At 24.3% G+C, this 11,881-nt stretch overlaps 1 protein-coding gene across 1 annotated transcript in view; it reads right to left on the bottom strand.

Annotated features, from left to right (window-relative positions):
• LOC107447057 (uncharacterized) overlaps positions 1 to 11,881 on the bottom strand; it is a 65,357-nt gene that overhangs the window by 19,371 nt on the left and 34,105 nt on the right. The window contains exons 25-36 of the mRNA XM_087168756.1: positions 10,429 to 10,443; positions 8,731 to 8,748; positions 8,109 to 8,123; positions 6,806 to 6,823; positions 5,561 to 5,578; positions 4,764 to 4,781; positions 3,867 to 3,881; positions 3,702 to 3,716; positions 2,860 to 2,877; positions 2,127 to 2,141; positions 1,380 to 1,397; positions 683 to 697 (exon numbers count right to left, since the gene is read on the bottom strand). Of these exons, the coding sequence (XP_087024882.1) occupies positions 683 to 697; positions 1,380 to 1,397; positions 2,127 to 2,141; positions 2,860 to 2,877; positions 3,702 to 3,716; positions 3,867 to 3,881; positions 4,764 to 4,781; positions 5,561 to 5,578; positions 6,806 to 6,823; positions 8,109 to 8,123; positions 8,731 to 8,748; positions 10,429 to 10,443 (198 nt within the window). The remainder of the gene's footprint in view (positions 1 to 682; positions 698 to 1,379; positions 1,398 to 2,126; positions 2,142 to 2,859; positions 2,878 to 3,701; positions 3,717 to 3,866; positions 3,882 to 4,763; positions 4,782 to 5,560; positions 5,579 to 6,805; positions 6,824 to 8,108; positions 8,124 to 8,730; positions 8,749 to 10,428; positions 10,444 to 11,881) is intronic.

Genomic DNA, 11,881 nt, shown 5'->3' with positions numbered 1-11,881 from the left:
ACTTTAAGATGCTTACGTAAAGTATGATTTTTTCTACCCGGAGCACACAGGGAGGACCTGGACCTACGTGATATGCCTTGCTAGTTTTGTGCATCAGCCAGCTCATAAAATTATTTTACATTCATTTCAACCAAAGCAAAATAAAAGAAGAAAATGCCGTGATCAATTTGCCTTCCCTTTGGACCATGAAAAAATCACACTGACCAGGGATCGAACCAAGGACATTGGATTACTTAAACATTACGTAAAATCGTCTACTATGTAAAATCGACTGCTCCATAACAACTCCACCGGCAACCCCATAGCAGCTTTATGTTGTTGTTTTTTTGTTGTTTCAATATACTTTTGTTTAACTCATTCCCGTGTTGTGAGTCTTGGAAAAGGACAGTTACTTTTTAGCGACTGTTATTCGACAAATGAATCTTTTATCATCGAGGCATTAATTCTGCTAATTCAATCTGAAGGTAACCATTAAGGTATGTTAGTGGCTTAGAAGTATTATTTCTGACAAAAAAAAGGGGAAAAAAACTCAATGAAAAAAAGAAGAAAAAAAAAGTAGCCCTTTGAGCAGTAATCTCCAGAACACTCAAAGCCAGACAATTTTTTTTTGTCGGTTATCTAAGCTTGTATATTATTTTAAAGATTTCAAAAGGTTTAAATAAAAATAAATGAAATTACTTACGTCCACAAGCAGCATCTGGAAAGTAAGTTTATGAAAAACAAGTTAATTAAAAATAAATATAGTAAAAATAAAAGTATTAAAAAACATTCTCTGACGGTTTTTCCCCTTTATTTTCAAATTGTACAAATTCTATTAATTACTTACTACAAAATTTTAAATAATACTTTTGCATCAAAAATACGTTTTTGGTTTGCGTAAATATCATATATTTGGGATTACGAAGTATTCAAATATTGCAAGAAAATGAATTTTTTTCATTAAAGTTAAAAAAAAAATTTAAGTAATTTAAAGGCAGAAAAAAAGTAGCTTTTTTGCAGTGAAGAAGATAATCAAACATCATATTATTGACATCCATGTGACCTAAGTAATACATTATTAAAAACAAAATAATCTATGGACATTTATTTGATATTATTTTCTATTTTAAAGGTGTGTCCATGTCTGTTATGCCTTTTATTGTCTATTCTGTGGATTTTGCTTAACATATACTTTTGGGCAATTCGATAAAAGTCGAACACTTTTAATTTTTTTGTACTAACTTTTTTATTTTATTTTTTTATTTATACATTAGTAAAAGCTATTAACACCATATGTATATTAGCGTAACACTATATGAATCGGTACAGTTGATTTATATTGAATTCCACGCTTTAGAAAGTAAGTTTTATTTGTCATTATTAGAATAATCAAAACTTACCATTTACCATGAAATCAACTGTAATAAATAAGCATATATTTTAATCTAGTGTTTGTTATACTAAAAATGAATAATGGTATTGAAATTTAATACATGACTGCTTAATTTACATTTAAATAATATTTGCAAATCAAATTATATTATTTCGATTATTAAGTACGAAATGAAATATTAATTAGTTTGAACTGCAGCCTATTAGGCAATAAAAATTATATTAATACAAGTGATATTTATACAAACTTGTAAGCATTATTTACGATCTTTGAACAGACAATGTCTATTTGAAATTTTTTTCTAATACATTTTAATATTTCAATGTTAAACCAATTATACTAATTTGCGCATTCGTTTATTAAAATATTAATTTATTTCTGGGATATGAAAACGAAACATGCAAACATTTACAAATGCGAACATTTACAAATTGCAAATTTTAAAAAAAAAATTGAGCTGAATTTTAATGAAATCTGATTCTTTGTCTTTTTAATTCTTTGAAAAATGGATGATTTCAATCAGCAGCTACATTTTATACACTTCATTATTTAATAAAGTTTATAAGAATTATTTGAAAGTTAAGTCAATTTTATCGTATGAAAAATAAGACTATATTAATGTAATATAAGACATTTTTATGATTAAATTTTTTTTTAAATTATATGTAGTTGGAATTTCAAAATGAATGAAATAATTAACATATATGAAATTCAATATACTATAAATGGCAGAAAAATTTGTAACCAAACTTACTTTCATTCAGTTTTCCTAAAGAATCAAATTTATTTTTGTTAAAAAAAAGGTTTTGTTTTTGTATTGCTAGAAATCTCTAAGAGTAGATGTTTATTATGCTCATTAATCTATCATTAATTTTCTGAATAATTATTTTCTTGCTATCTATTTTTAGCTGTCAGTTTACATACTTGTAAGTTCCAGTCACGTTTATATCAGTCTCACTGCTATACCAAATTAAAGACCAAATATTGAATTTAATATATTTATTAATGTCCTTAATTTGTTATTTAGTGTTTATATATGTGATACAAACATCGAAAATGATATTTAGCATAAATGCAATATGTAGACAAATTTTTATAACTATAATAGCACAAAGTGTACTAGAATTAATAATCATCATCATAATGCCAATATTAAGGTCTTTTTTTAAAATTAACCGTATTCTTTCATGCTAAATTTAAATGAGATAAGATTATAGCTTTTTTATGTTGTTATTTTTTTCATATTGAAAACTGAAACTATCATTTCATGTTGAGACATTAAAAAAAACTACATGATTTCAGAAAGCAAAAATCTTCCAAAACTCATAGCAAAACTCATATTTTGGTTATTACATATTTTAAGTTTGATAACAAATCTTATATGTACCTAACTAAAATTAAATAAACTATTAATCACCATTTGTATATTATAATACTTTTCAAACTTATATGAGTGCATAAGTTAAAAACAATTTTGAAATGCTTACCTTGAATGAGATGACCGCCTGAAATAGTTCATAATAATGAGATGAAAGTTGCATTGTATTCAAATTTTAAATTACTCAAAATCAAATAAAAACCATTAACGAAACCAAAGTTTTTGTAACTAGATTCGTTCATTTAAAAATATTAATCACCGTGGTCAATATGAATTTACTAATATACATCTTAATTTCTTATTTTTTTTTCACCAATTTTAAACATTTAAGGACCCTATGATTCTTGATATGTCTGTACACATAAATGAAAAGTAGTAACACTCCTCGATTTTATGTCGCCGTTTCTGCTAATGCTGAAGATGAGATGGTCATCGAATTTTTTATGTCATTCTGCTGTTATATACCTCTGCTTTTTACTCGAGAACAAAGATTGTGGTATATATATGTGCCTTACAGAACCAACTAATTGAAAACATATTACCAGCTTATTGAAAAACTACAAAATACGTAATTCAAAAAATATTTTAATAAAGTAAAAATTAAGCCTTTTCATATTTTTCGATGTCGCAAAAAGCACTTTGTCCAAAACGAAAAACAAATTAAACTGCTTCCTTTAAAGCTGCATCGGCTACACATATTAACAAATATATTAATAAATATAATTAAACTTGCCATCTCTCCTCCTTTGACCATCTAACCCAGACATATCATTTATAACAAAAACTAATTATATATATTCATATTTGTCATTTAATTTCTAAAAAGAAAAATTATTTTATATACTTGAGTTTAAAATGATAAGTATAAAGCTTAAGTGAAAAAAATGCTTTCATAATACTAAATATCGGAATTTAAAAAAAAAAAATTGTTTGTACAAAAACGTTACTTACCAGCATGGCCGACAGCTAATAAAAGGGAATATATAATTAAGCAATAATAATTGTTTTTTCCATGAATTAGATTAAATTATTTATATTTTATTATTAAACTGAAATAACAATTTTCCATTTATATGTTTGAATTTCTAATGATACATTTTTTAGTTAAAATCTTACCGTTCACTAATCCACCTGAAATATAAATAAAGTATACATTAATGTCTGTATATATTGAGGCTTCAGATCATATTCTTAAAACTCCTCCAGTTGAACATTAAAGCATCTATTATGCACGCGTTTGTTAAAGCAATGCATTTTCTTTTCTTATAAAGTAAAAGTAAATAAATAAACTCTAAATAAAAACTATTTTTTAGATATTTTCAACAAATTAAGCATTGATTTATTACAATTGTCGAATAACATTAACAAACAATAATTATACATTTGTTTTGAAATATTAAATTTTTTTAATTTTTCAAATTCGAGTTAATATTCCGATTATATTAAACATGGTTGATTAGTATATCGTTTATTATTATGTAAAATTGTAAAACAAAGAAACTCATTAGAGAAATCGAAGATAAAACGAAAAATGTAGTGGACAGATTATTAAAATAATTTATTTCAAATTATATTTTTAATATTTAATTATATTATTCCTTTATAATTGCTTTTCAGGTTCTATTATCAGCTTGATCAGGATTTGTATTTGTGATTTTGGAAAGACAAGCCCATTTTTCCATTTTATATAATTAAATACTGATATTTATTATTTTACATTATTTACATTATTATAGTTTACATTTGAAATTTAATAGTTACTGAGGGCATAATTATTACAGCAAAATGTGTTACATTATTTTTTGACTAATTTTTGTTTTCTATGATTTTTTTTCCAAATATTAGCAGCTATGATTAACAACACGATAAGGAATCGAAGTTTTCTATTTGAGACGATGCATGCATGTTTTCCATGATTGCTTTAAACAAGTGCTTTTCTTTATAAAATGGTACCATGCATCAATCTGAAGTTTTGGAAATCTGCCTTAAATAATAAAATATTTTCTAACTTACCTACTGGTCCAAGAGCAGCTAGAATAATTTTAATTTGATTAAAAGAGAATTTAAATAAATATTAAAAGACAGATTAAAACTTAGGAAAATTTTTATTAAGATATTATTAAACAGACAGAAGGAAGGAGGAAAAAATGTCTAAAATTAAATAAACAGTAATTATAAGAATATTATTTTTATATCTGATCAAAATGACAGAGTGTTCAAAATGTTCTTCGAAAAAACGCTTTGGCTACTGAATAAATTTATTAAAATTTAAAAATGTATGTTTTGCTTGAATTTTTCTAAAAAGATATATAAAAATTTAGTGTAATAAAAATTTTAAGCAAGTGCATGTGAAAATCAAATATATTATTATTTTTAATGAAAATAATAATTGAAATTTTTAAAAAATACTTAGTATTTAATGAAGACCTTAAAAAATATTTTTAAATTTATATAAAATTTCATTTTTAAAGGTATGTTTTCATTAACATTGTTAATTTAATTACGCCAAATATAAGTACTCGAGTTTTGTTTTAGTATACATTTTAATATAATTTAACTATTGCCATTAATAGAGTAACCAATTTTAAATCGAAGTCTGCTTCATTTTAATTCATTTTATTTTTACTTCTTTCAGCCATCGAAATTTTATACATTAAAAAATGTTAATGAGAAAATGAAGTTACATTCCTTTTATAATAATGGAAATAATACTGCGATTTAAAGATAATTTAAATTGAAGTTACTGTAACTTTTAATATCAACATAACAAAGCGTAGATAAAGAAAGAAATTAATAAGACTAAATCTTACTTCCACTATCAGTGAGGCCTATAAAAGTAAACCAGATATTAATCATTGTTCTACTGAGTAAAAGCTTAATTTAAGAGTAATTAAATAAATATTAAATATTCAAAATGAAAGGACGGATTAAAAATTTGGTAGAATTTCAATATTTTTATAGATATCCGATAAATTCAATGTTACGTTACATTAATAAGAACACACTGCGAAACTCAACCTAGATATCAGAATAAACGTAAGTAACTGTGTTTAAACAATTGCATTGACTCCCTTCTTATTAAAATTATTTTTCTTTTATTTTATCGAATCTCTTTTAATTTTGTTATGCACTGTAAAATTAACCTGCATAAAACCACCGAATAAACATACCTTCACTGTAAAAAATTCCAGATGAAACTATGGTAAAAATACCGTAAAATCCTTAATACTTTTTACTGGTGTCCATAATATATTTACTGTAGCCTCTGCAAAGCACATCCTGGGTCTTTTTAGGGAGGACGCTTCTCCCCTTCTGCTTCTCCATTTTTAATTGTATAATGGGGATAAAACAACAACATATATTTTCCGTGGAGTCCATTATAGATTTACTGTAAATTCCAGTTTAACGAGCATGTTATGGAAACAAAAATCTGATGAACCGTAGTTTTTATAGTAATAAATAAATATTGCATTCAAAATCACGGTATAAAATTTTACTTCACAAAATTTATGTCACTGTAAAATGTATTTCACGGATGATACACTAAAAATGCTTGTACTTGATTCAGTAAATTTTACAGTATAAAAAATTATAAATGAATTCGCCTATCTTCAGTCAGCACTCTCCATACTAATTTTCAGAATGGCGCAAAACGTAAATGTGAAAAAAAGCCAAGTAAGCTATTTTTTTAAAAAAATATTTTTATTACTTTTGAAATATTTAAGTTTTTTCTCCGTTCTATAGTATTAATTCTTCACACCTAGATGCTACATATTAGTTTACTTTAAGTGTACCTCAAGTGTATATTTATCTTAAGTTGAGACTCTTTAATTTTAATTAAGAGAAAGAGCTTGAAAAAACGATGCTAACTTATGTTTTCTTTGGCAAACTTTCGTCACATTTTTCCTAAATTTTCTATAGTTTTTTTTAATGTTATTGATCCCACAATTATAATAAAATTATTATCTTCTATTATTCAAAATATAATTAAACTGACTTATTCTTTACTTACTAAGTTGAACTTAGATATTCTATGAAATGTATGAAATACTTACTGCTTATAGCTCCCATTACTATAAAACATAATAGTTGTATTTTACATTATAAGTATTTATAATAATAATGTGCAAATATAAATGTATTTTTCGCATTAAAACAGAGTTCTGAAATATTTATTCACTTAATTAACTTTCCCATATAAGATATTCTCATTTTAATCAATCAAAACACACCTGGGCATTTAATTTTATTAATTCGTTCCTCTTTTTTGATTACAAATCTATTTTTTTTAAAAAGGTTAATTTTAAAGAATATTCATCATGTATTATAAACATTACAGTTTAGTCCATTAATGTTCTTTTTAATTTTTTTAATATGCACTTATATGCCAAACCCAGAACCAAAGACAGTAATTATGTATCACTATTCAGCATCACTGATACAAGCCAATTTTTAAGGAAAATGGCACCCTCGCAAAATTCCATTTTTGGGACAGATCACATACTTTTGAACCTTTAAAAATAAAATGGAAGAGGGTAAATATTATTATTTATTTACTTATCATCAATTTTGGTTAAGAGGAAAAATATACTTTTCCATTTTGTCATTCTTTAGTTTTTTATCCGTATCAATGATATTTACTGAACTAGTAGTTCGGTATAATTTTGTCATTCTTTTTATCGACAGTATTATTATTTTCCTGCATCCCAAGTGATAATATTAAATTTGCGTATTCGTTTAAATAAGCAATGAGTTCAATAGATTAAACTATGATGAAAAATTTCAATTATTGCTATATGTCAAAAATATAATAAGATTATTTAATCAAACCATACCATTTCGATCAACCGTTTAATCATACCATTTTCGATCAATTTTATGAACGATTTTTTCTTCTTTTATGGAATTGTTTTAAAATAAAAAATCATTTTAAGCTTAAACGTTTTAATTCCAAAATACATTAACATTTTATTGCGTTAGATAAAATAAATAAATTTAATTTTTCACCATTGTAATTGTCTTAACATGCAACTTTTCAATATTGAAAATTATAAACATTTTATAGTTACTTTCTGAATAATTTTTCTATTGAAACACTTTAATATTTATTATTTTATCTCCGTCTGAATTTTCTGCTTCCTTTTTCACGTTATTCTGGCGTGAAAATTAATTGAACTAATTCTTTGTTATTATGTAAATACTATTATTTTCAAATGAGAGATATGATACATAAGACATAATCGACAGAAAAATTGTGTATTAAATTAAAATTTATTTAATATATTGAAGTACTAAGCTTTGAAGAATTTTTTTTTAAATAATAAAAAAAAACAAAATTATTAAATAAATACTACTTACGTTTTCCCACTCCACCTAAAAACAAAAATTTAACTTTGATAAATTAATTTTATGACATGAAGATATGTTAAGAAATTAATTGTTGATAAGTAAGTTAGATCATAGTCATATAAATAAGAAGAAATACATAAGAATGTGGAGAAAAACACATTAATATTGCCATATTTTCCGTAATATCCTATTTATATATCAAGTAAGTTAAAAATTTCAGAAAAAATTACATTTATTCCTAAAACTATTTAAGACATGGGAACTTGTTATTCTGATAAATATCTAAATACTTCTGATTAGTCTTTGTTAAATTTTTTAACAGTGTGACAAATGAAGCGAAGAATATACTTCTGATATTTGTCGCTATAATTCGCAATTTTCTTCAGGAAGAAAGTTGCTTATTGCTTTAAGAATAAAATGCTTTTGTCTGATTTTTTTTAAAAGATACAAAACAAAAGAATATTCTTAACATGAATGTTTTTAAATTTATTCATATTGTTCAAGTGAATGTTGTTAAAATGGTTTGAAACTTTATTATAATTATGAGTAACACAATGCAGGATGTTCAGATTGAAAAAAAAAGTAAAGAGTAAGTAAGAGTAAGAGTAAAAAAAGTAAATATAAATCTTACCATTAACAGTATTTCGTACTGAAATAAAATAAATGAATGGATTAAAAAATGTCTTTTAAATCGGTAAATAGCAAGTAGATTTTACATTCACAATATTGATCTATTAAAAAACTCTGACAATATTTACGAGGCTAACAAAAGTGATACCCTACGCTATTTTCCCACTAACCTTGAGTTTCCATTTTCAAGAGAAAATGGTATGCATTTTTCTGTTTATTTATAAATAAATTTTTTATTTTGGTTATGAAGTAGTAAGGCTCGAAGGTTACATTTTTCACATTAATACCCCAATCGCATATTCGTTAATATGCATTTACTGTTAATTTTTTATATATTTTACTAGTACAAGAGAGAATTTAATTTAATTTGCGAATTCGTCCACATTCACATAATTTATAGATGTAACACAAATAATTAGCCGATATTTGATACCTCATAAATACTCATCTATCAAGTGTTATGTAAGACGTAGAAACATAGAATAGAATTTATTGCATAATATATTGGAGTAACAATTATTCACAATGTGTAATATTGTTGCGTCAATTTACATATTGACATAACAACAGTATTTATTGATTAAAATATTTTCACTAAACCCTTTTACTCCGAAGAAAACCTAGCATGAAAGAATATTATAAAAACAGAAAACAGACTTATTAAGTACGATATAATTATTCAAATTTAAGTATTAAAACCGTTATTGATCATTTATTTGGATGAGAAATTAAAATTAATAATTCATCATGGACTCGTGTTTAACGTTTATTTTAGACAACATTGTACTTTTGATGAGATGGTACCGGGAATGAGGTACGAGAAAATGAATGTAGAATTGTTAATTGAAAAACTGTTCTGTAATAATTGTTAAGTTATTATGACAATAATTGTTAAGTTATAAATTTCAAATTCCAAATAAATTACACTGGGAAAGAAAAATTTTCTTGCATTTGTACAAAAACTTGATCTTGCCTTGATCTGATGTGGAGATTTCAAACATTAAATTTTCCTTTGCTCCTAAAGCTAAAAATCGTTTTTAAAATGACATTTTTCGTCTATATTTTGCTAAAATGTAAAAATTTACGAATTTTATATATATATATATATATATATATATATATATATATATATATATATATATATATATATATATATATATATATATATATATATATATATATATATATATATATATATATATATATATATATATATATATATATATATATATATATATATATATATATATATATATATATATATATATATATATATATATATATATATATATATATATATATATATATATATATATATATATATATATATATATATATATATATATAAAATCGAGAAGCACTTTTAGCTGCGCATGATGACATTATCGAGCATGGATTCTTATGCAATTTTAAATCTGATGATGTGCTCTTACTTATCTAGAAGTTTGTCTCAATATTCACTCTACCTCCTACCATTTATAACGTTTTTAAACTTGTTTGGCAAAAAATAGACTAAAAAATCAGTTTAAAAAATCTGTAGCCTTGTGATGAAAATCCATCAAGAAACATCATACTACAGAAAACATGTTTCCCAGTTTTATCCACTAAAATATATAATTAATACTGAAATTATATTTCTTTCGAATAAAAAAATTAATTATACGAGCAGTTTAAATTTTCTAAATTTCTTAAAACTTACACCCAGTAGCTGCTCCTGAAATACAAATGAAAAATAAACTAATTATGTAAAAAATAATAATATTTAGCATTTCGCAAATTTTCTTTTTGTTCTATTTCTTACATTGCGATTAACTAGTGTAACTAGTTTCAAAGATTAAAAATATTTTAATTTACAGTGTTTTTTACAATAATATAAATAGAACTCGTTTATTCATAAGTGTTGCATTAAGAAATCGTTCGCTTACTTACAAACAAAACCCTTTGTTTAAGGTATTTATCAATGTAACAGATTAGTAAGACTTTTTAAACTGAAAAAGTTCTATCTTGAGATGAAATAAAATTAAGAAAAGAAAATAAAAGGATGGAATAAAAGTAGTCCTTTCAAATTCGTAAAAAATGATAATTTTAAGTAAGTTACATTGTAATGCAAATACTCATTTACTTCAGCAAGATTTTTTTTAGTCTTTCAAAAGTTATCATAAAAATCCGCTTCGCTCCTTTTTCCCTTTAAAATGCTCTAATGCAATGATTAACAAAATACCTTTTTAATACATTTTTATGCACTGATAATAAATCATGACATTTGTCGACAATTCTTCATAATGTGGTTCATTCGCAAATAGGCCAAGTTTCTGCTTGCAAACAATGTTACACAAGTTGTGTTCATTTAATTTTTAAGAGTTTCAGGTTGCTCGAATTTAAAAAGCAGAGCAGTTAGAAACACTGATGTGGAAAAATTATGTAAAAAAGCAATAAGAATTAATAATATTCTGTAATTAAATACATTGCACCAAACTAATAATATACTATATAAACCGTGAGTAAACCAAAAAAAAATATATCACTTTAAATACCTTTTCTAATACTCTGATTTTCTCAAACTGAGTGCCGGTCTTAATATTTCGAAACGGTGACTTCAAATTTAGTTACTAATTAGTTTCCAATGCCAATAATTTACAGAAACACGCACAAAAGATTTGTTTTTAAATAAACTTCTTTTCTCAAAAAAATTGGAACATCAAAATGAGAGAGAGGGTAATTCATAATCTTAAAAATATTTGAATACATCAGGAGCATATAGCAGGGGTGTCGAAATTTGATAACCTTATGTTAGTTTCCATTTTTACGCTTTTAGCTATATCTCAGAAAGTTTTAAAGCTGATAGAAAATTACTTGCACACATTTATGTAATTCTCTTATCCGAAGGTAATTTCTTGGTGGTAATGAGAATTAAAAAATATTGAATTGCATTTTAAATTATGTAAACGTGAATGACAAAATGCAAAACTTGAGCAAAATCTGCCAAATAGTTTCGAAATTATGATACTTTTTTTAAAAAAATCAACTATATTTTAATTTTCTAAAAAAAATAGTAGACCTTTTTTTTCAAAATATGCATTTACATAGTTCAAAATGATGTAAAATGGAAAGTATACCTTACTATTTAAAATTCGTCGAACCTTAATTATATA

Source organism: Parasteatoda tepidariorum, chromosome 7, assembly GCF_982258835.1.
Source record: "Parasteatoda tepidariorum strain Cologne lab strain chromosome 7, Ptep-v5.0, whole genome shotgun sequence".
In the NCBI taxonomy this organism is placed as follows: domain Eukaryota; kingdom Metazoa; phylum Arthropoda; class Arachnida; order Araneae; family Theridiidae; genus Parasteatoda; species Parasteatoda tepidariorum.
The sequence above is the reverse complement of the archived record's forward strand: the minus strand, read 5'-3'. Positions and strand labels throughout refer to the sequence as shown.